Raw genomic sequence first — 25,037 nt, 5'->3', positions numbered from 1 at the left:
CTTTTTGATCTTCTACATCAAACAATCCTACTGGGAGGACAGTCGTTTTGTGCGTGTGTGTGTGTGTGTGTGTTACGATGCATGCGTTCCCGCGGAGACGCAGCGAGGGAATGGTGGATGTTTGTTGTTTCTGTGATATTTTGCTTTCCCCTCCAATTAGGCCTGATTGGCTCAATCGAGCTCTCACATGAAGCGAAGGTCTTTGATGTGAACGGGCGCGATTTGATGAAACATGACTTTTCTGACATGAAAACCTGAAAACGATGCGTTTCCATTTGAAACGTCGGTCGCAGACTGACGGAGGTGAACCAACCCGATGTGGGAAAATAGGTCAATATTAGCTGTGAAGTAGATTTAAGATCAAAATAAACCAGAACAGTCAGAGTAAATGTAGGAGGAGAGGTGGTTTAATGCCCTGAAGTGTTGGTTTTCTGTAGTGTAAAAGAACGAAGGGACACATGGTGAAAAAGAGAGGGACCATTAAGGGGGGTAAGATATATGGCAGCGGGGCTTTAGGGCTCAGCAGAATGGATAAAGGTGATAATTCATGGCTCTGCAGCTTAACCATGTGACCCCGGCAGCCTCCGTTACCTCCCGGCGCGTCAACATGAAACACAGGACATATTAATCTCTCTTCCGACCTGCAGGTGACTCTAAACAAGCTAATAAGTTGTGTTTATCACATCATTTTTTTTTGTTTGTTTTTCGCTGTATTCACCCCTTTATTTTTCCCTCCTGTAGAGCGAATTTTTCCCAGCAGTCACTTCACCTGTCCTCCTCTAATCCCCACACTCCTCCTTAAGGCTCCCCCCATCCTGTAATTGGAGCCCAAAGGCCAAACCGGACCGATAAGCTAATTAATTAAAGATAGGTCAGACTGCAGTGCTCAGTCATGAGTTGTGCTCTGACCCCATTCCCAGCCTTCATCTGGAGCCCAGAGGCAGGAAAGAGTATTTCCACAGATTTCCGGGGTAAACATTGCTATTTGTCAGTCAGATGCAACTGGTTTGATGAAACCGGCAATCAGTGAAATTCACAGACACACACACACACACACACACACACACACACACACACACACACGGCTCAGATTCCTGCTCGTGAGTGTGATTGGCAAATGAAGCAGTCGAGGAGAAAAGATTCCCTGTTTTCTGAAGAATGAGCATGAAGTGACAGACGACTCTCCACCCTAAAGCTCAGCGTCTTGAGTGTTGTGTTTTGCTCCGCCATCCTCCCCACCTCCTGCTTTCGCTGCCGGAGGAGGAAGCACGTATCACGGAGCGCCTTATTTAAACACAATCCTTCAACTTCTGACAGCCGGCGATTCATTAGCCCGGCTGTGCGCTGTACCTTTGTGCACTCCAAATGAAATCGACAACCGCAAACAGAATTCATGATCGATTCATCATGTAGCCCACAGTCTCAACAAGCAGCTGAAAACTACTGAATTATGGAGCAGTTTGTTCAGATATACTTCTTTACATTCACACACATACACAAAGCCTTGACTCAAAAGCTCTGTATGTATAGATAAAAAACATTACATGGTATCAGAGAGCGGGCGTTATATATCACTGTGGGATGAAGCGTGTTTTTAAAGGGACAGGACATTAACTCACACTCACCATTTTCTTGTAATGTGTTTGTTTTTGGACAGCAGGACTGTAACCTCAGTCGCCTGCACCTGAACAGATTCTCATTTATCACCAACAGAGTGAGCAGAACCTTTAACATGACTAAATATGTCTTTTTATGAAGAACAGCAGGGTCATTGTGGTTGAGCTGAAGTGTCAATACTGTCCTGCATGTTTGTACTGAATGAAGGAATCTTCATTTTATTGAGGTCCTGTTTGGACGACGTTGTTTCCTGTGAGAGCGCCATTGTTGCTGCTAACAGACACATACAGACGTTTGGAACAAGCTGCTCGGTTCATCTTGGATTCAACGCTTGTGAGCTAATCAGTGCGAAAGCTTGTCGTGCTGAATGTATTCATCTCAGGAGAGCGAGTTGATAAGTTGTTTATCTCAATTAAAACGGAAGTGTTGTGTTTCCAGCGGCCCCGAGTGTTTCCGCCTAAATGTTTATTGTTGATGTTAATATTCAAACAGGCAGAAAACCTAAAAGTGGGACAACGGGACTGAATTGCACTTTGGAGTTTTGTTTTGTTAGCAAGATTAACTTTACCCCTGAAGAGTCACTTCTTCTGATTATTGAAGATTCTTTGTAATCTGCTGGATGGGACCTGGCCCGCTGAGCCGTCATTGATTAACTGCTATCCAGATGTAAGGAAAGTGCAGGCTGTGCAGAATCAGGTCCAGTGCTCGACACTGTGCAGGACCATGTGGAGATGAGGGCTGGCAGCCATGTCTCTTTACAGTGCCGGGCCGCTGCATCTGGGTCTGTCTGAGAGTCCGCCTGAAAATGGATGATTATGAATTCTATGAAAATGCCAAAGGTTTTAGGACGGCACGGTGGAGCAGTGGTCAGTGCTCTGGCCACGCAGTGTGAAGGTCTGGGATCTCAGTATGTTCATGAAACCCGATGCAGAGACTGTTTCTGCTTTGAATTTTAATTAGCCACATTTCCGCCTCACTTTTATCGGCGTGAAAAGCTAATTCACCGTAACTTCGGCAGCTCGGGCTGCTGGTTGATTGATGTGACCGGTTCACGTAATTCAAGCCCACTGGCGTCTTCCACACTGTTTGCCGCGTTACTTTTCCAGTGTAACTGATAGCAGTTTTCATAATCCAACGTTCCGCCCTGCCAGCTGTAAAGCTGTAAAGCTGGCACTTTGGCTGTGATTGGGCCTGATTGGGCACGGTGCGCGTTGAGAGCGTGTCGCTGGAAAACCACCAGAATCTGCCCGTCGGCCGCTTTCTCCTCAGCAGTGGACGTCTGCGCACGGCTCAGTGTGCGCACGATGATCAGGTAGAGCTTGAGAGACATATAAACACTCTGATAGACTGATGAGAATTGCCACAGCTTATTAACGTGAAGGTCCTCTTAAGAGAAGAAGCAGCATCATCAAACAGGAGACAAAGAGAAACAAGAAGAAAAATGCTCATACTTGAAGTGGAAACGCTCTTATGAGACTGCATTATAAGTAATGTATTTCCCTTTCATTCACTGAGTGATAGCTTCCACACTTTATAATAACCTGCAGAGTTTTTCAATACGTAGGCCCCGATACAACATCTTCATCTTGGCCGCTTCAGCTCGTGGCCTAACATGAAAACTACATCGTCTTCAGCATTTCTCTGCGCAAAAAGCAAACAAAAACATGTTTTCATTTGAGAAGTTGAGTGCATGGGCCCTAAATGCTCATCCACATTATATTAATGACTGCAGGAGAGTACAATCCAAATACAATGGACTCTTGTTTTGTTGGATGATATTACTGGATACTCTACATGAGGCGGCTGTGGCTCAGGTTCAGTCGGTCCATTGGTGGTGTGTGAAAGGGTGATTGTGTTAAACAGTGTAAAGGCCTTAGTGAGCTGTTAAATCAGTGGAAAAGCACTTTATAAGTGAAATCCATTTACTACATAATGCTGTTTCAAGTCACAATATGAAAACTTAACTTCAGCTCAGTTCTAATTCTATTCATACAGCACTTGTTACAAAATTTTACAGGAAGTGAAGCTCAGTGTATTGAAGAAGGTTTTAGTGTATTTGAAACCTACAACAGCTGAACTAGAAAATGGTCCAGAGTGATCAGAGACAGACTCTTTATTGGATGATCTTCTAAATAGAATGTTCATCTTTAAAACTCAAACTTGAAACTAACAGGAAAAACCTCTAACTTCATGTATCATATTCACTTCTTATGTCACTGATCCGTTTAGGAATTTTAAGGGACAAGTACGGCTACTAGCTTTTAGCTACTTGCTGATACAAGTATGAGTCTAATTTATACTCCACGTGAAGGCTAGGATTTGCCGTGAACCACCTCCGCACAGCCTCCGCGTTGATGCTCCACACACCTCCAGTAGTCCTGAAGGCAGCAGTATATCACTGTCAACAATAAGCCGGTGTGTGCTGGAGATGCAGCCGCAGCCTTGAGCGCGCCGTGTGCCGTTCACGTCAGTCATACTTTAATCATGTTTAGCACGTAGCGGGGCTCGGAGTGGATTCCTCCTGGAGCCGCTGAACAGTTACACTACTCAACACTGTCGTGAAACGGAACGCCTGGGAATGTTACAGTTCTTCATCTCTTAGGAACCCATCTTTATTCACCAAAATTATCGTATATCAAAAGACTTTCTTAAAAAACAGAGATATCCTGAAGCTTTACTGAAACACACTGCCAGCCCAAAGTTTATAATCAGCAGGCAAAATGTTTGTTTGTATGCAACAAAACTGTGATTGATTCTACGACTGTGCTGTGTGCCGAGCTGAAAGCACTCCTGGGATTACTGTGCCGGGATTCTAGTCGCTAAGAGCTCACTGTTTCTTGTGAAATGTATAAATATGTCAAAACAGCAGCGGGACTCCCTTCATCACACACACACACACACAGATCTGATGCAGGAGCGCTACAGTTCCAGCCCGTCACAGTTTTGGTCTGGGCCTTTCAGAACCCTCGGGTTCCTGCTGTGTTTGGACTTCAGTCCGAGAGCACAGGAGTGTGTCTGGAAACAGATCAGGGTCCGCGCCGTCAGGGGTCTCCGTCTCCATCTGGAGAAAGAAGCAGCAGCATTCAGACTTCAACTGAAAAACCGCAGCAACAGCAGAATCGCACCACAGTTCGAGCCAAACCTGCCAAGTATGAAAAGAGCGATGAAACCGATCAACTCTTTATCAGGAACTGAGTCTACTTTACATTGATCATACTTAGACATCCTTGACCTCCACGTGCGTCAGTCATCCAGGAAGCCTCACCCTGGTCCGGTGGATCACAGCCTGAACCTCACACTCAGATTACTGCAATTCCTTTTTTCACATGCCTCAGCAACTTTGTCCTTGGATCGCCACAAATGGTCCAACATGTCGCCACCACCGCCGCTGCCATTAACCAAGTCCAACTCGCCCATTTTGTTTCAATCACCCAGGTTTTCCATTAAAGGCCGGATCCAATTTAAGGTTATTGTCATGGTGAGGCTTCAGTATGGGATGGCCGCCATTCTTCTGTCACCAGCGGGTGACATTTCTGGACTGACATTACTGGACGCGTCTCGGTCAGTGAAAGGGGATTGTTCATTTGAGATTATGGCTCCAACACTTTGGAAATGTTCCTCCTGGAGATGTTTGATTCTCAGCTTTCAGAGTCGAGCAGCAATTCTTTATTTATCCCAGAGAAATTCTTCATTAAGTTGCCTCACACAAATTGACAATATAAATAATGTTGGTGATTTTTACCTTCTTCGCCTAAACCTGGTCTCACTCTACAGCTGAAAGCTCCAACTCTAAAGTCTGCTGTTTTCTTATGGAAAGAACATCAGAAAACTGTACGGCTGTCTCCATTCAGGCAAAAACTTAATAAATTACTGAAGTGAAAATGCCAAATCCTTCTGCCAGTTCTCATTTCTGTTGTATACGTATTCCGTCTGTTTGTGTTTCTCAGTCCGCTGTATGGTAAATGCCACCAGTCGCTGGCAGCAGCCGTGCATTTTGATTTGAGCTAATCAGAAGGTCACGTATTTCCTGTTCAGCTCAAGAAGTCTTGTAATTTGGTTTCCATCATCCAATGGAGTGGAATTACTTTCTTTTTTTTCTGATGCATGCAAGAATTTAGAGCGAAATCATTTGGAGGGGAAGGAAAATGACGTACGCACAAATGAAAAGTATTTTCATTTGAAGCCCCGCCCTGTGTCTGGGGCTGAAGTTCTCACACCTCAGATTACGAGTCGGCGCCTCGTCGTGCACAGAGCAGCCTCCCCAGTAAATGTTGTGTTTATGGAACCAGCAGCGCCAGGATTTGTGGGTTTCCTTTAAAAGTTAACATACAAAACCTGAAGTCCTGTCAGGTGGGAGTCAGCAGCGGAGTCGAGAGGCAAATTTATTGGGCCCTGCCGAGGTTGTAATATTACAACATGGCCTTCTGTGTGTAAGCCTCGGGTTTTAATACCAGGATCTGCCCTGCGAGGTCAGAGCCAATCTGTGGCGCCGCCATGTGCAGTCCATTTTTATCACCTTGGCGTGGCGGCTCCCCTTCCCTCCCTTCCCATCCCGTCATTTTCAGAGAAGACTGAGCTCCCTGTGAGGGTAAATAAAGCCGTCCTCTCCTCACAAACAGGAAGGTGAGACGTTGCTTTGACTTTGTCTTCTTCCGGGAAAATAAAGAAAAAAATCCTCAACAGTCGTCATGCTAACAAAAAAAAGGTTCAGCAGTCATGTTTTTACTGTCTCGTCATGAATTAGTAGTTACTGGATGTAACTCCAGTTCTACGAGTAAGTGCGTGCCCGCCTATGGGCTTCGCTAGTGGCACACCTCCAATCTCTGTCCAATCCACTGAGACTATACAAAGCTTGACGCACCAATCCCCCGCACGCGATGGCGCAGCGCCACGCCCCACACCGAGGGTACATAACCTCGGATGGCGCTAAGCAAACCCTTCTTCTGACATAGCAAAAACAAGGGAAGCAGACAGCTGGGCCAGCAGGTAGGCGGGCACGCACTTACTCGTAGAACTGGAGTTACATCCAGTAACTACTAATTCTACTTCGTAAGTGCTTAGCCCGCCTACGGGCTTCGCTAGTGGTACTCACCAAGGCGAAGGCCGTAGGTCGATGAATGTACTCCCAGCTGGCCTGCTGACGGGATTGGTGCGTAAGACGGAAGTAAACAAACCGTACGTCCAGAACGGCCGTAGAACTCCCGAAGGACGAGGCGGGCACCTAGCGACGTAGTGCGGCCCACGACGTACAAAGCATCGCCACAGCGACACACTCACACGCCGGCCGGGACACCACAGCGGCAGGCGGTGAAGGGGGGGACCCCTGGCCCGCGTTCCACGCACGGGGAGCGGCAGTGAACCCAAAAACGGCAAGCGGCAGAACTCCTGCCCCTGCAACACCGTAAACAACATCCGCAGACCGCGGCAGAGCCGAGCGGCAGGCAGGGAACCCCTGGTCCGCGAGCCCACCCGGGACGCGGCAGCCAGGCCAGAAGGACCGAAACGGTTAGACGACCGAACTCCTGTTCTCGCCGAAAACCGACATGGCCACAGAGTCAGTGCACATATCCAACAGATACGAACGCACGAAGGTGGACGCAGAGGCCCAGGAGGCAGCCTGGCAGATGTCACTCACCGTGACCCTTCTGCACAGGGCCGCAGAGGCAGCCACACGTCGTGTGGAATGAGCATGAATCACTGCTGGTGGCGAGAGATTCTGTGCCTCGTAGGCAGCTGCAATAGCGCCCCCCACCCAGTGGGCGAGACGCTGAGAGGTCAGCGGGGAACCACGCCCCCGGACTCCAAACCTCACAAACAGCTGGTCCGTGGTGCGAAAGCCAGCTGTGCGCTGGACATAAAGACGCAGAGCCCTGACCGGGCACAGTGACCGCAGGCGTGGGTCGTCCCCAGACGAACCAGGCATGGAGTCAAGCGTCCTGATCCGGATCACTCGCGACCGGAAGTCCGAAGTGATCACCTTGGGATGAAAGGCCGGGTTAGGCCAGAGGTGCACGAGTCCCCCATCCTGGCTGAACACCATGCAGGATGGGTGAACTGACAATGCGCAGAGATCCCCAACTCTCTTGGGGGATGCTAGCGCCAACAAGATGGCGGCCTTAAAGGAGAGAAAGCGGTCCTCCGCCTGCTCCAAAGGCTCGAAAGGAGGTCCCTTAAGGCCCTCCAACACCACATGGAGGTCCCATGGAGAGACCACATGCCTGGGGGGCGGTCGCAACCGACACGCCCCGTGCAGAAACCGCTTCACAAGCGGGTGGCTGCGTGCAGAAAAGCGGCCGAAACCGCCGTGGCCCGCTGTGATGGCCGATGCAAACACCGCCAGGGTGGATGCAGCGCGACCACTGTCCAGCAGGGCCTGGAGGAACTCCAAAACTCCACCAATGGTGCAGGAGACCGGGTCCAAGCCCCTCTCCGAGCACCACGACGTGAAGAGCTTCCACCGAGACCTGTAGGCCTTGACAGTAGAGGGGGCCCTGGCACTCTGGATGGTGGACACCACCGCTGGGGGGAGGTCTAGTTCCACCAGCCTCACCCGCTCAGCCTCCAAGCCAGGAGCCTCCCGCCCAGGAAGGGGCGGGACCGAAGGGCGCCTCCTGCCTGCTGCAGTGCGTCGGGCCCGTCGGGAATCGGCCACGGGTCCCCGACTGCCAACTGAATCAGGTCCGGGAACCACCGCGCACTCGGGGTGTCCGGAGCCACCACGATCACGTGAAGATTGTGCAACCTCACCCTGCGCAGCAGCGGGGTCAAGAGGTGGACTGGAGGGAACGCGTACAGGATGCCCGACGGCCAGCTCCTGTGTGCGAAGGCGTCTACCCCTAGAGGGGGGACGTCTGACGACCTGAGCGAGAACCAGAGTGGGCACTGTGCGTTCTCTGCACTGGCGAAAAGGTCTGCCACTGGGCATCCGAACCTGCGCCAGAGTCGGGCTGCGACCCACGGGGACAGGCCCCACTCGTCGTGGAGTGGGCCTCCCCGGGACATTCTGTCTGCACCGACGTTGAGGACTCCGGGCACGTGACGCGCTCTGAGAGACGCGAAGTGCCGGTCCGCCCACCGGAGGATCTCCGCCGCTATGCGATAAAGAGGGGGAGACCGGGTCCCCCCCTGCCTGTTCAGGTACGCGACCACCGTAGTGTTGTCCGTCCTGATGAGCACATGGCTGTCCTTCAGCCTGGCTTGGAAATGGAGCAGGACCCTCTGCACCGCCGTCATTTCCAGCACACTGATGTGAGTGGGAGTCAAATCCCAAGCACCGCCCACCGCGTGGTGGTCTAGGGTGCCTCCCCATCCCGCGAGAGACGCATCGGTGAACACTTCGACGTGATGCGACACGCAGCCCAGGGGAACTCCTTGCATTAGGAGAGCAGGATCCATCCAATAAAGGAGATCCTGGCGTGCTTGGGGTGGGATCGGGAACCGTTTGCATCCGTCCCACTTCCCCACGCAGCGGAGGCGTGCAAACCACCGTTGCAGCCTGCGCATGTGTAGAAGGCCCAGCCGGACCACTGGGTGGGCCGCGGCCATTAAACCCAGGACGGTCCTGATCAGACGAACCCCGACCAGGGGTGTGGTCACTGCAGACCTCAGGGTCGAGAGAAGGGAGGTCCGTCTCTCCTCGGAGAGGCGGGCAGTCATAGAGAGCGAGTCCAGCTCCAACCCCAGATAAGCCATGCTCTGAGCTGGGGTGAGCGCGCTCTTGTGTCGGTTCACCATGAACCCCAGGAGCTCGATGTGGTGCAGGACCTGGGTCGTGTGCAGCACAGCCTCCTGATGAGAGGACGCCAGTATGAGCCAGTCGTCGATGTAAGTGAGGATCCTCAGACCACGACGACGGAGGGGCTCCAACGCTGCTTCGACACACTTGGTAAAGGTGCGAGGGGCGAGAGAGTAGCCGAAGGGGAGCCGGTTGTATTGAAAATACCTGGTCCCCACGGCAAAGCGGAGGAAGGCTCTGTGCCTTCTGAGAATGGGGATGTGGAAGTAGGCGTCTGTCAGGTCGATCGAAGTCATCCAGTCCCCAGGTCGAATGCTCTCCAGGAGGTGTTTGACCGTCAGCATGCGGAACCTCCTGGTGGCTATGTGAGTGTTGAGGACCCTCAGGTCCAGAATGGGTCTTACACCCCCGCTTTTCTTGGGGACCAAGAAGTAGGGGGAATAAAAACCCGAGTGCGCCTCTGTCGCGCTCAGCTCCGTGACCGCACCCCGGCGGAGGAGTGAGGCTACTTCTGCTTCGAGAGCGGCCGTCCCCGCAGGGCATGCGAGCCGCGTACGAAGGATGCCGTTGAAGAGAGGCGGACGACAGGCGAACTGCAGGGCATAACCGTTTCTCAGTGTCCTGGACAGCCAGGGAGAAAGCGGTGCCAACATAACACGCCACGTGTGAAACCGGAGCGTGAGTGGCTGTACCACGGCCAGCGGGGACGGCCCACCCGTCCTCCCGGCCTCGGGAGACGGGGGCCCCCGGCGAAAGGGCTGTGGAGTAGGCGTCCCCTGAATGAGAGCGGGCAGCCTCCAGGCGGCCGCGGACCGGCGCTTTGTTGGGGACAACCCGAGCAGAGGCAGCGCGATCCCGGAGTTTTCCGGGTCGCTGTCCTCGGTGCTGATGTCGGAGCCTTCCGGATCGCTGGCCGTGATGCTGAAGCCGGAGCCGGGACGCTCAATAGCGGGAGCCCGGGACGGCATTGCTCCGCTGCTCCGAGGCTCCGCTGTGACAACACACGGGAAAGCCGAGGGAGCGCTGCCGGGAGCAACACCAATAAGGCCGGGATCGGGGCGCTTTACGGCGGACACCCGGGCCGGCGTGAGTCCGCCGCTCGGCGGAGAAACTCCGCTGGGAGCGGCATGAGTGGCGCCGGGGCTGGGGCGCTGCACGTCGGCAGCCCGGGGCGTCACGGCACCGCCGCTCTGACGCCTCGTCATGCTAAAGGCCTCAGTATACTTCCCCGTTGCCGCTACGTCGTTCCTACGACGTATACGTCGTAGCCCTATGACGGGCTACGTCGGGCTACGTCGGGGCTTGACGTGCGCCTCCCGAAAATTGTGACTTCGCGTCGTTTCGACGCGTGGTGACGTGAACGTCGAGGGCTGTGATTGGTCCGCTTTCGCGTTGTTTATAGAATAAAGTAGAACTCACCCGAAATGCTTTTCTGATCCGAACAGTGCTTCAGGAGAAATTTAGATCCAAAATTGAGCGGCGCACATCCCTATACTGTTAGCAGTGTTAGCACTGTTAGCAGACGGGGCTATGTGTATAGCCGCTCCTCAAACGGCTTTAATCGTCCAAAAGCTCGTTAGTTTCACCAATATTTCATCACGGTCTGCTCAGCCTCTCCTCCACCACAGCCCGGTGTCGCCAGATATGTCATATATGCAGATATATGTTCGGTAAATGCGCGCGTGTCTAGATACGTACGTCTAGAAATCTATGTCTATAGATCTATGTCTAGGTAAAGCCGGAGCTACGGAAGCCGCATTGTTGTTGTGACTGCTAGCGGCTTGGCAGAGGAGGGCGTTCCCTTGATGCAGGAGCAAGATATGTTCAGTAGCGGCGTAGGGTTGTCGGCGTAGGAACGCCGTGGCGGCGACGGGGGAGTATACTGAGGCCTTAACACGAGCGGAGGTCCGCGGACATACGCTGCTGACAGCGCTATGGGTGCGGCCGGGGCCGGGACACCCCACGGCGGGGATCCGGGCCAGGCCGGAGCCGTCGCTCTGACGCTTCGAAATGCTCACTCGAGCCGAAGCCGGTGCAGCCTGGAGCGTTTGCGGGGCGCTGAAAAGACATCAGCAGCGCACCGCTTGCGTGATGCACACAGCGGGAAAGCTAGCGGCTCCAGCGCGCTGCTATGCCCCACGTCCGCAGCCGCATTGCGGCCAGAGCGCGAAGAAAGCGCCGGTGAAGAGGCGGTTCCGTGCGCATTCCGCTCACCATCCTCAGCCGCCTTATCGCGGAGCGGGAGGAGGGAGGGAGAAGGGCCCAGCCGGGTTTTGCACTTTTCGATCATGCTAACACGGGGGAGAGGAGGGACTGCTGCTCTTTGGAAGATGTAACGGGCCTGACGGCCTTTATTTGCATGTTTGCTGGCAGGTGCGGGTCGAGCGGACTTGGCGCTCCGTGTCTCGGGAGCGCGGGACCGTCTGGGCTGATCGGCGCCCCGGGAGGATCGGCGGAAAGACGGTCCGGTCTGTCCAGGTGCCGAGGTGCTCCAAGGAGCGGGACGCCGCTGGTCCGCGGAGCGGCGGCGCTGCGGCAGCGGCTCACGGCGGGGCTGGAGGTGCGGGGCGAGCTGCTGCGAGCCTCGTGCTGCTGCCTCCAGGCGCTCGATGATCACCTGTATATCGGGTCCAAAAAGAGAAGAGGTGGACAGGGGGAGTCCCAGGACGCCCCGCTGGTCCCGCTCAGATAAAGAAGACAGACCAAGCCACAGGTGCCTCATGGCGAGCTGTGCGTTGGCCATGACGCGGCCTCCACTGACGGCGATGGCTCTGCACATGCGCATCAGGACTTCGGCCGTATTTTGGACTTCCACGATGTCTTCGGGGGAAAGCTGGGACTTCTCGTGGCAGATCTTGTCCACAGAGCCCAGGAGGAAGGTCATGTTATTGGCTAGGGCGAACGTCAGGTTGCCGCTAGCGTAACCACGATCCAGGAAGCTCGCCATGCGCCTGTCCCTTTCCGACGGCAGCACGGGCTTTCCGCCGGGCCAGGCGGAGGATCGGGGGCGGAGGCACAGCCGAACGGAGTCCTCAATGGCAGGCACTCCGGAGACCGGCGGCCAGCCCTCCACACAAGAATACTCTCGGTAGCCCTTCACCGTACCCTTGGCGGCAAGTGGCGTACCCCAGTCCCGCTGTACGTGAGCTTGAAACGACGGCACGGCGGGACATAGGACCGCAGTCCGGGACCGAGCCCGTGACCGGGTTGCCAGCCCGAGTGCAAAATCACGCTGCACCGGCTCCGGAGGCTGCGGCGGCAGCGCGAGGCCGGTGCGCTCGGCGGCTGAAGTGAAGAGCCCCGCGAGGTGCTCCACAGGCTCACGGGGGAGACGGGATGCGGTGGAGGCGGAGTCGAACCGAGTCGAACTCCGTGACACAGACACGTTGCTGCTGCTGCTGACGCTGCCGCGGATCTCGGCCCAGTCGCAGGCGGCGGCGGCGGTCTCCTCGGCGTCGTCCTCACCGGCAGGAGCAGGGGAGGTTGCGCCCATAAAGGCTGCTCGCCGCTGGCTCTCTTCGAGCGGCAGCGCGAGGCAGGCCGGGCAGGAGCTCCGCTGGCGGTGATGCTGCCAGCCAAGGCAGAGGAAGCAGAGCTCGTGACAGTCCTGCACGATGAGCGGAATGCCGCAAGAGCGGCAGAAGAACGGCCCGACGCCCGATGGCGACTGGTCCCGGGCCGGAGAATCCATCCTAGTTGAATCTTGATCCGGAGAATAGAGGCTTCCAAGTCTCATGGAGATGCTGAGTAAGAAGAAGGGTTTGCTTAGCGCCATCCGAGGTTATGTACCCTCGGTGTGGGGCGTGGCGCTGCGCCATCGCGTGCGGGGGATTGGTGCGTCAAGCTTTGTATAGTCTCAGTGGATTGGACAGAGATTGGAGGTGTGCCACTAGCGAAGCCCGTAGGCGGGCTAAGCACTTACGAAGTAGAACTGATGTTGTATTATTTCATTGTTAGAACAGTACAGTTGACTTTTTCTCCCTTTTTCAATGTTTGAATCTAACATTTTGTTGTATCTGTTGCCTCTTTTGTTTTTTGCTCCTTTTCATGCGTTGTTCTCCTGCGGTCTGTTTGTATTGAGAAGCATGAGGTTTGCCGCCGTGTGAAATTAAAATAAATGCTTCAAGTATTGGAGCCAATTGCTCTTTAATTTGCTGTTCGCACTGCTTGGCAAGATGGAGGAGGTCCACCAGGCTGAGCGAGGAGGCTTTTCACAAAACTTTGTTTTTACTGCCAAGAGTCTAACTGAAAAACTTCAGGGATACACTAAATGTATTATGACAAATATTACCAATAATCGAAATTCTTATTGCAGGTATGGCTAATAACTGATATTGATATCGATATATATCATATACAGAAAAGCATCTCTCATAATCAGCCTTTGGAAACTGAAAAATAGCCATAAGTAGTGAATTTAAGCAATCTTTCTCTGTTTATTTCAATGCAATCAATCAATCAATGCCTAACAATCTCGTGCACCCCACTGATTATCAGCTCACTTTAGTTTGTCGGAGTAATATTAGTTTTTGTTTTTTATCTTTCTCTTAGATGACTCATTCCGATATGACGTCCAATATATCATGAATTCCTAAAGAATTCGAACATCTGCAAATTGTCTATCCTAAAATCCTGGAGAGAAGTGATGTTTTTTGACTGGCTGCTTTGAGATGGCGCCGCCCGGCACCTGGACATTTCTCTGAATTGCTGCAGGCTCATTTCAGCTCTTCAGACTGGATGATTTTAGCCAGCATGGACTGTTTGGCTTCATTTGTGGATGATTTTTTTTTCTTTTTTCTTTTTTTTTTTCCCAGTATACCTCCTTGAATGCAGGATTACTCATCCCTTTTGTTTGCTTGTTGATACAAAGAGGGTTCTCACCGCTATGTGCCCCTCTTAAAAGCCTTTTTTACCCAGAAGCCTTTACACAGAAGTCATTAGAGTCGCTATTTCTGGATGCTGACGAATGAGGTGCTGGAAAGCACATCAGTGTGAATTCTGAGGTTCTGTTATGATTCAGCTAAACCCCAAAGAGTGTAGATTCCTTTATTTCTACCTCTAAACTTTATCCCAGCTTTACCTTCCCCGCACTGCGTTGATAAATGGAGTCAAATTATTGCGGAGACGAGGCCTGTGACATTTACCTGGGCTGCTTCTTGACTCAACCTTATCTGATTTGCCTGGTATTGATCGGAGCAGGCCAGTGGTCATCAGCCGTGTTGTTTGTCACTGCGATAAAAGCACCAATCAGCTTATCTGGCATTTCACGAGCCCGGCCAATGGACGACCTCGGACATGGACGGCGTCCAGCAGAGCCGCCGGATGTTCCATTGACTTGTAAAAGCAGCGGTCTTACAGTAACGCCGTTTTTCCACTCCGCCTTCTCGGGCAGACCTCGTTAGTGAGAGACCGCAGGTGTTTCACTTCGATTGAGCAACGCCCGATTTCATCAGCTCCCTCGAGTGTCGATCTGCCCTCTGATACGTCGGCGGGAGGCAGCCGGGGAGGCTCACGGGGCCTGTGCTGTCCCGGCGGTTCACTCCGCCGCGCCCTTGAGTTTAAGTAACCGTGACACGGACCCTTCAGAGGAATTCACTCAGTAAGCATCGCAGTGATTAAGATTCGTGGAGGGTAGTGTGACGGTTCACCTTGGACGCTGAACAGACGTTGCCGGCTTTTGGACACCCGTTGTAGAGTCGCTGTAACAGAAATAACAATACAACACAGCTTTTTTACTGTATCTGCATTTATAGCGTCTGTCTCTGGACCTGATATTGGGCAGGATGTGGGAGGCCAGAGTTTACAGGTAATTCAATTTTCGCTGCTGGCGAGGCGATGAACATGTCTCCTATCTAATTACATGCAAGCATTTCTGCACTCTCTCAAAGTTTCATTGGATTACAGTTCACCGCAAAGTGTTTTATCGGCTTAAAGGCTTTGAACATGAACCTTCAGTCATATTCCCAACATGTGGTGTGCCAGAGATCACTGCTGGTGCACAATGCACTCTTTAAACTAAATTTACTTTCTTGATTCTAAGCTATACTTCGGAAACTGTCTAATGATGTATTTCAGTGGTTCCTGCTGTCTTCTAATTGGTGAGCGCACCAGTGTTTAGCTGATTTTCTCACAAAATGGTGATCTGACAAGTCCGCAGGAGTTCTACAAAAGGCTTCCAGCACCTTCTCCAGTATCTGATTTGCAAAAAACTTTACAGTGAAGCCAAATGCCAGAGGACCAAATGTCACCAGATACAAAGGCAGGAAGTTTCCCAGGCCTACTCTGGATCCTAGAGTTCAGAAACAGTTACAGGATTTCACCTGTACGACGTGTTTTCACGGCTTCAGGAGGCTCGCAGGTGGGATCGAGGGTCGAAGCATCAACCCTTGGTTTGGAAGACAGTTGGCTCTGCCATCAGAGTCACAGCTGTCTAATTTTAGCAATCTCAGGCACTCAGTGCTGCTTGAGTTCCAAAAATCGGTTCCAGAGTAGCCTGGACCGATAACGCAGACGGTTTTTGCGAGAGTTGAGGAGGAGGTGAAGGCAGGGGAGGGTGAAAGACAACGCCAGGCCTGTCTCCTTTCCCTGTTTCCGTCTCACACAGAAACAGGCAGACATGGACCCCGGAGCTGCAACTTTGAAGTGCTGCCTCTGATGAAGGAGTTAATTAAAGAAAAGCCGCATGCGAGCGAGCAGATAACTGCGAGAAAGAAAAGGAAACAGGCAGCGCGATAGAGAGGGAGCAGATATGGAGAGGAGAAGTGATATTGGCAGCTGGTGAGGGTCTGAAGTGCTCTGATTGGCAGAGGAAGCAGCTGGCACGACAGGAGATAGATATGAAAGCCGTAGAGAACGCAAAAACCTGCCGCCCACATGTGTGAACATCGGGGGGGGTTTTTTTCCATCCTGCTGCTAAAGCTCTGGCCTGAGTGCCGCCGAGCAGTAAGAGATGACAGTAGGATGGCAGGAGGAGCGAGGTCGCCTGGTACTGTATACATTTGGGGGGTTGGGGGGCTGATTGGTAGTTGGCTGAGCGTGGGTGTAATTTATGTTCTTGTTCGTCTTCTGTCTGCCGTGATCCGTCCTCAGCCTCTGTTCCAGATAAGCCTCCTCTCCCACTTCCAGGTCTTCTCACTTATCTCCCTCAGTCTCCCCTCTTCCCTCCATCCATCACTTCTGCTGCGCCCTCTCCCTCCTCCATTAGCCATCAATCCTGTCCGTCCAGCCGCTCTCCATCCTCCTTCTCTGCTTATCCAACCCTTTTTCGCTCATATTATTCTTCACATCTCTCCATTACATCTTTGTGTCCTCCTCCATAATCCATGTTTTACGCTTCCTGTTTTTTTACCCTTCCGTTTGCATCATTCTGTCGACCCACGCCATCGTGCTCTCTCATCTTCCCTGAAACCTATATCTCTATCGTTGATTTGAATGCCACCTCCACTTTTATGCCTGGCCTTTAGTTTGCCCCCAGGTGTTTTCATCCGCCTGAAGAAATAACCATTTATTACAAAGTCAGGGCGATGTGTTAAATGTTAACATGAGATGTGTCTTTGGGCATTGTCTATCATGTTCACCTTTTCACACACTCTTTCACACACCGATGGAGGCGGCTGCCACATGAGGCACGCAATTCATTTTGTGTTTGTGTGTGTTTATGCTTAGCTTTCTTCAGTGCTGCGTTGTGTGAATGCAAAGGGAGCCACTGTCCCGCATTCGGGCCTTTCTGTGTGGGATTGGCATTTCTCCTATTGCATGACTTATTACTGAGTCCCACTACCCAAAGACATGCCGGAGAGAGTAATTGGTAACTGGTTGTGTGTGCGCGTGTGTGTGTGTGTGTGTGTGTGTGTGTGTGTGTGTGTGTGTGTGTGTGTGTGTGTGTGTTTGCACTTTGAAGGGCAGCCTGTTCAGGGATGTGCGCTGCACCCGCTGCCCAGTGTTCGCTGGGATTGGTTTCAGCCCCTGTGATCCAATTCAATTCTGTTTTATTTGTCTAGCACCAAACACTACACGGTCAGAGCACTTTCACACGGAGAGGAGGAGACTCTCTGCAGATCCAGACTCAGAGGAGGAGACTTTTCTCTCCGTTCTGGGTGGAGTTAGGGGAAAAGAGAGAGAGCGCCCAGACGACGAGAGGAAGACCATATGGCTCTTTCAGATATGATGGAGCCTGGTTGTTAAGGGCTTGAAAAAGTTTAAAGGATTTTAAATTCATTCTAGATTTAACAAGAAGCTAATGAAGAGCTGGTGGATGAGTGTTTTCTGATGTGTCTGAAGATTCCAAATGTTTCAACCTGGCATGAAACCCTCTGTCACTGTATCTAGGTGGCAAATCTCATCTCAAAGTATCAGCAGAAATTCCCTCATCTCTGCATCTCTGTTCAAATATTCTCCAACCTGCTCCTCGCAGGCTCCTCTGAAGGTTCTGGCCTCTGTGTGTGTAAACTCCACATAGATATAAACAGTGAAGGTGACTTCCATCCTGATCATCCTTTTCCCTCTCCTGCCTCTTCCTTCCTTCAGCCTTCGTTCTATAAGGGCGTGGCGGGCTCCCAGGTGACCCTGTCCAGCCTGGTGAACCAGTCCCGGGCCATGCTGGAGGAGCAGGCGCGCCACCTGCTGACGGAGTCGGAGCGGCAGACCATGGGCTACTACGTGGAGGAGTACCGGGACGGGCACATCGGCGTGGAGCAGCTGGTCATGGCGCTGTTTGAGCTGCTGAACACGCATGCCAAGGTGAGCTGCGAGGGGCTTACGGTGGTCCGGGAAGGCACAAGAAAAGATCAGAGGAGAATCAGTGTTTCTGTCTGTCAGAACGTGCGGCTCCTGTCCAGCCTTGGTGCGCGATTGCAGCGAAGCCTGATCGAAGTTTTCTGAGCCCCTCGGAGATTTACGCCGAGGCTTTCTGCTGTTTTGTTTTTCTTTTCTTATCCAGCTCTTCTAAGTCTTTGGGTTTTCTCACAGTCTGCAGTAATTTACTTGGTGAAGAAAACACTACAAATTCAGAAAGATTTTTTTTTTCTGTTTCACAAGCCTTCAGAAGTCTTTTGGTGGGAAAGATGAATCCTTTCTCACATCTGAGCTCTTGGAATGAGAAAGCGATGGTGTTTTACAAATGTCGGACAGCTACACACACTCTTTGTTCTTCAACATGCTGTGACTGAAGAAAGTGCCTCAACAGGTGCAGAAAACCTCTGTTCCTTTCAGAACCTCATCAATTATAGGTCAAAGCTGAACAGGCTTTTGGAAATCCTCAGAATGAAGTCCTTGAAATGTTTTTATTAAAACTGTGAGTTCAGCAAGTGTAGGACCTTCTTCCTGTAATACAACAGGATTTACACTAACCCTGAATAAATGTGGTATTAATTCACTGTTGAAAATCATAGAATTTATGAAGGATTTTTTTTCCATAAGTCTGTTTACATTCGAAGTGAAAACACATCAAGATTTTTTTCGTTTCAGAAAAAAGTCACGTTTACACAGCAACATTTCGAAAACGATATGCATTTCCATGGAGACGCTGACAACCCTGTGGTTTGCATGTTTAGCCAGTAGTGGCTGTTTTTTGGATTAAACCACACATACATGCATGCAGAGAACAATATGTATATAAACAATGACAATGGGGAGTGCACAGATATGTGGATAGTGGGATTGTTTTTTCTGGTGTCTGTCGACTATAAAACTACCAACTCCAGGAGAATCTGCACAGCGAGCCATGACACTTCAACGTGTTAATATTCATCAGCTGGTGCATGTGCAGAAGAACTACGTACTACTTACTAGGGCTATGGTGTGCATGTGCATGTAGCAGCATTTTTGTCCAAGCGTTGGCAGACAGTAGGGTAGTTTTTTTCCCATTTACACGCCAGAGCTACTCAAAACGGAAGGAAAGTCGGTCATGTAAACGAGGCCTGAAAGTGCTTCATTTGACAACAAGTGCTGACAAGTTAATGCAATAACATAGCAGTAAATAGACTTAACTGACAGAAGAGGTGAGACGTCCTCTGATTTTGTCAAGGGAACAACTTTCTCTTGATTCAGACATCCCAAATCAACACATTTCATACACGATTATCTTAGAAAATTAAAACTAAAGAACAAATGGTAGTTTTGTTGTAAAAGAAAAGTAAAATACCCTCCTTAAAAGAGCAGTGGTGTCCAGTCTGGTTCATGGAAGGCCACATTCCTGCAGTTATTATTTATCTGGCAGCTTCAGCACGCCGGAATCTCATGAATATATCATAAAGAAGCCCGTCGAAGAGCCTGACATTGAGCCACTCCTTTATTCTCCACGGAATTGGAGGCGACATCTGCAGCAAAGTTCTTTATTACACTCTTCCAGCAGCCTTACCTGTGCTTCACATGATACGACACCTTCTGAAAATAGATGAGAGGGTTGTTGTAGTCGCCTCTCAGTGAAACGATAAAAGCCTGTTATGGACGTAGACGGAGAACGTGGACTGTATGCAAGTGTCAGGCGCACACAGGCTCGAATCCAGACAGTGCAGTTCTTTGAGATTATTGGAGTACGTCATTATAAAGATGAAGGAAACCCAGCTGTGTCTTCCACCAGCTTGTTCATAAATGACATTTTATCAGATGCCATGTAAAGCAGGTTGTTTGTTCAGAGATGTTCTCCCTGCCTTGATATCTCTCTCAAGCTAATTCCTTTGCTTATGTTTTTATTGCCACTCATGCCTCTCAAGCACTAATATTTACTTGTGGGTGTATAAAAGTGCCTTTATCTGTTTGCAATTAAGGCAGAATTGACTCCTAATTATGCCTTACATTTGTTTGTGACTTTATTTGAACACGTAAGTAGCAATAATGGTTTATTGTGTTAGTACTTAGCGAGATAGAAGCCAAAAATCAATAAAGGCAGAGTAATGGCCTGTTAAGCCTCTGCATTGTCTCCTCCTGCTCTCTGTGATCACTCCCACTGCATCTCAGCGCCGCCACGTTTATGATAATGTATATCTCGTTTGCATATTTCTCCACCTCTGCAATCAGCAGCAAAGCACACAGTCTGATTGGAGAACATGAGTGTGCTGGCCAGCTGCCTTTTAGGAGCAGATTGAATTATTTTACTATACTTGCCAAGCACATTCAACACAAGGGCAGGTTAATGATAGCAGGGAAGCTACAATTAACCCGGGAGAATTTCTTGGAATAACTGTAGACTTACAGTAATGTCTGTTTTCACTAATGAGGAATGATTTCTGTCCACATTGAAACCGTTCACAGTGTAAATTGGAAACGACACTTAAACGCCGAGGCCCAGAGAGCCGAGCTGCAGCAGCGAAACGTCGAGTCGAGTCGAGTCGTGACTCAACCAGATCACAGCTGGAACCTGGAAGCAGATGTTGTTTACGTTTGGCCGTAAAGTTTTACTGCTGGAGAAGGGATGTGTCACTTAGCTGCAGTCTGTTTTTGGAACCAGTGTTGCTCTTCACATCGAGATTTAGTCATTCATGAATGTGTGTGTGTGTGTACGTTTCACCATGAAGAGGGATTATGTGCACTCAGAAGAACTATAGAGACGGCAGGTGTGCTTTGTTTCACTCCGTGAAGGTCAGACAGCCAGAAACAACTGGAAACACATTTATCCAACAGAGATGTGAAAGCGAGATCTCTCTACCTCTCCTCTCTCTCTCTCTGTTCGCATGTGTGTGGTTTCGTTACAAAAATAACAGACAGCACTCACTAGTGGTCCAACATGAAAACTGCAGCTTTTTCAGCATGACTGCCATTTCCATGGAAACAGACACCGTTTTCAAAAAGTTGGCGTCTAAACAAGGAGCTTTTCAGAAACGAAAACCCGTCATGTCATGCCATGTTTTTCGCCGTTTGTTTTTGTCTCTTTGCTGTTAAATTTACAGTTAATGTTCCTTTCAAGAACTGCAGACATCATAGAGCATCTTCCTCCCCCTGAATTTAAATGTTCATAACCCTGACCGGACTGGGTGACTTCAGGGTGAATCTGATTTGAGGTTAACGCTGTTTTTTTTTTTTTTGCTTTCCATCCAAGTCTGTTCCATCATACCTGGGTCTCCCCTCTTGTTTCTGCCCCCCTGTGCCTCCCCCCCGTCAGTTCTCTCTGCTGTCAGAGGTCCGCGGCCTCGTCGCCCCGCAGGACCTGGAGCGCTTCGACGGCCTGGTGCTGCGGCGCGAGATCCAGGCGCTGAAGGCCCGGCAGGGGAGCGCCGGAGCCTCGGCGCTGCAGCCGGACTCGCTGTCCATGGTGTCCTACCCCGACACCCTGACCTCGTCCTCAGCCAGCTTCATGACCAACACCACGCTCAGCTCTGCACGGGTAGGAATTACTTCTGTCTGGGGTGTCAAACATAAGGCCTGCGGGCCAAAACTGGCGAGCAAGAAGTTTTTCCAAACCAGCAAGTTTTATAGAAATGTGAGCCGAGCTAGTGATGCTAGCTTTTGTCTATACCTGTTACTTGGTGGTTGTTTCTTTATGTTTTTATTACTACACATTCAGTTTTTAAAAATGTGTATTTTGGAGGGAAACATATTCCTTTCAGTGAAATCTCGCCTCCCGTTTCTCACTAATAGAACCCAGTTTGTGCATCATTGCTCACATCGACTGCCAGGATTATGAGATACACACACAGTGTTTTCAACATAATGAAATCCTTTCTGTAGCGAAACAAAGATTTTTTAGGTGTATTATTGAAATAGATCATTTTAAGAATATTTCTCGAACACATTTGAGGGCAGCGCAGCACTCAGACTCATGATGGATGGTTTTAGAATAGTTTTTTTTTTAGCTTCCCTGTTCTTCCCAGCTTGATGTTTAGATTGCACGAGGATCCCGTTCCTTCTGTTTGCTGTGTGTGACAGAGTGTGAGTGTCACTGAGGGCAGCGTGACGCATTTCTGTGGATCGGGACAGATTCCTCCGTGTGGCGGAGGACCGCCGGGTGGAGCAATGACACGTTTCAATGCCTTGAGATTGAAAAGACTTTTGGGTAATATTTGATCGCTGGTGTTTTCCTCACCTCGTCCCCCTTTCCCCCCGTAGGAGAGGCTGCTCTGGCTGATAGATATGATGGAGGTAGGAATTACGCCTGAGAGTGATGAATGCCCTCCATCACGAAGCCACATTCACAGAACACACAGCAGAGCAAAGAGATGTACAGCAGTGTGTCCACACACACACACACACACACACACACTCCTGTTGTCACCTTGGTTTGTGGATTTGCAGTGAATTTGTTTGCAGTGTTCACATTTCTCTCATTTTTCCTCTTTCTTCAAGTTACTTCTATTGCGTTCCATTCATTGTTCCTTCAGGACAGATAATATTCATTTATCTCCCTTTTCACGTTGAAAATCCCAGCTGTAGTTTATCAGGAAGTTTTTTGTTCAGTCGATGATGAAAGTTCAGTAGTTTCTGCATGTCTTCGTAAGTCGAGTTCGGGAAATGGGCCGTTTGGTTGGATGAAGACGACAGCGACGCACCGACGGCACAGATAAGCTTCCTGCACATTTATCCAACACAATCTCCTCATTCAGATGCCTCTCGTGGGTTTTCACGTCTCCCTCTGAGACGCGGTATTTACATGAGCGAGGAGGACTGCACACGCGTGTGTGTGTGTACGGAGGAGGTGTGTATTCTTCCTGTGTGTCTGTATGCATCTGTTTGCGCTGCTCTGGGCCCATGGGTGACTGCTAGCACTCCTGTTTAAAGCAGATTAGAGAGCTGGAGGACTGAGCAGAATGAAAACAGTGGATTTCTGCCCCGCACTGGAAGCCAGGCAGAATTGCTATGTGCATACCAATGCATGCACAAAAATACACACATATTGCTAGATTTATCTAGATTTATTTCCCAAGTCTCGTATAGTAACATCAGTAAGTTAACTCTCAGTTGTTTGTTTGTCCATTTGACGGCTAACAAAGTAACCACCCAGCAAGCCGTGTCTAAAGAATTCTTTTTAATTCAGACAGAAACTGCTGCTGAAGTGAGTTTGGGCTGAAAGTATTTGTGCCGTTTATAGATCAGACGTCACTCAGTGATTTGATCAGTACATCTCAAGCCAATCTGCGGGAAGTTATTAATCCTGACCTGCTGCGGGAGCCTTCATCCGTCACTGCTGCCACCCGATCGCTGTCATATTCTCCTGATTTATGAACACTTGTGAGGCAGACAAATGCAAACATGGGTTATCCCACGGACTACAGGGACGTTTCTGCGCAGATAGTTAGAGCTCAGAACACAGGAGGCTGGAAAGCAATTCCCACAGAATTTGAAATCTCGTCCCGACGACGGAGGAAAGCCTAATTTGCCGCATCGAGTGGGATCTGCCGTTACCAGACCTGGAAAATCTCTGCGTGTCGATCAATGGGCGGAATACATCTGTGGAATTACAACTCAAGAGGATTTGCTTTGGATCAATTGTGCAGTCCTCCCAAACTCAGCCGGCTCAGAATAATTGAGTCGGAGCGCGCTGAAGCTGTGGATATGTTAAGTACATGTCAAGTAAGAAGTCCAGCGGCAGAGTTCCTCACTGTTTGTGTTTCGGGTCAATTTGTAGAGCGTAAACTCGTTTCTCTTGCACTTCATGTGGAAGAAGAAGGTGTCAATCCTGGAATCCTGTCCTCAAATCCACAACATTTAGTGTGGATTGCTTTGTTCTCTCCAAAACAGACACATTGAAAATGAGAAAGCTATGCTCAACCACACATACGAAAACTAAATTACATGTCATTTACAGATTCAGGCAGCAGGCTGGCCTGAGTGAAGATCCCAGATTGTATTGTTAAAACAAAATTCAGCCTGAGTCTCCCAGAGGGTCCAGGCACATAAAATCGTTTTGACCTGGACTTTGTTTGAAGAGCTGCTATTTTCTAACGCCAACTGCCTTCATAAACATTATTCAGCTTTTAGTATGTGTGTGACTTTTTTCATCCACAGATTAAATAGAGGGTTCTGATGATGCTTCACCATGAAGACGTATGTTTGTCAGACGAGCTGTAGTAATCCCATTACTCAGCCTTCTTTTGATACATACTGTACATTGGAGCAAAGCGTCGTCTGAGCGCTTTCAGCGTCTCCTCATGTGTGACTGACTCTCAGCAGCAGTAAACAGGCTGGAAGAGCTCCACATGCCGCGATGGGGGATAATTAAGTCCAACTGATGGGGCTTTTGTTTTGGCTTCACGGCGGAGCTGAATGAAAAGCAGCGTCTCTCTGCGCCGAAGTCTTTCCAAGATCTGCTGAAAATCACCTCCTCTGAGGTGCACCGTGGGACCGTGCACGTCCCGCTTTGAACTGAGCTCATGGTTCTTGAACCATTTCACAGCAATGTGTGTTTTGCGTGTGTGTGTGTGTGTGCACTTTATTTGCTCTTTGTTCATAATGTCTCTGAGACTGGCGAGCAAAAGCGAACAGAAGCGATGTCTGTCCCTCGTTTTGTTTTTTTCGGAGATGTGGAACATCCTCCAAATCTAATTTGGCATTTGTTTTGGGATAAACACACATCTGCGTTGAACATCTGCTCTCCTCCTCTTGCTTTAATCACCCCCCCCCCCCCCTCTCTGTTTCTCTGTCTTCTCTCCATCCTCTCCCAGAACGACAGCATCATGGAGAGCAATGAGGAGGATCCGCCGGAGAGCCTCAACACCCTGCTGACCGACATCTCTCTGGTGAGCTCCGCCGACGG

General features: G+C 50.2%; 1 protein-coding gene across 3 annotated transcripts in view; it reads left to right on the top strand.

Annotated features, from left to right (window-relative positions):
- whrna (whirlin a) overlaps positions 1–25,037 on the top strand; it is a 187,763-nt gene that overhangs the window by 145,898 nt on the left and 16,828 nt on the right. For all 3 annotated transcript variants that reach the window (XM_030084694.1, XM_030084695.1, XM_030084693.1), the window contains 3 exons: positions 17,879–18,091; positions 21,450–21,671; positions 24,946–25,020. In XM_030084694.1, coding sequence (XP_029940554.1) covers positions 17,879–18,091; positions 21,450–21,671; positions 24,946–25,020 — 510 coding nt within the window. The remainder of the gene's footprint in view (positions 1–17,878; positions 18,092–21,449; positions 21,672–24,945; positions 25,021–25,037) is intronic.

The sequence above is a fragment of the Salarias fasciatus genome (genome assembly GCF_902148845.1).
Source record: "Salarias fasciatus chromosome 7 unlocalized genomic scaffold, fSalaFa1.1 super_scaffold_4, whole genome shotgun sequence".
Lineage (NCBI taxonomy): Eukaryota > Metazoa > Chordata > Actinopteri > Blenniiformes > Blenniidae > Salarias > Salarias fasciatus.
This window is presented reverse-complemented; position numbering and strand designations above follow the sequence as displayed.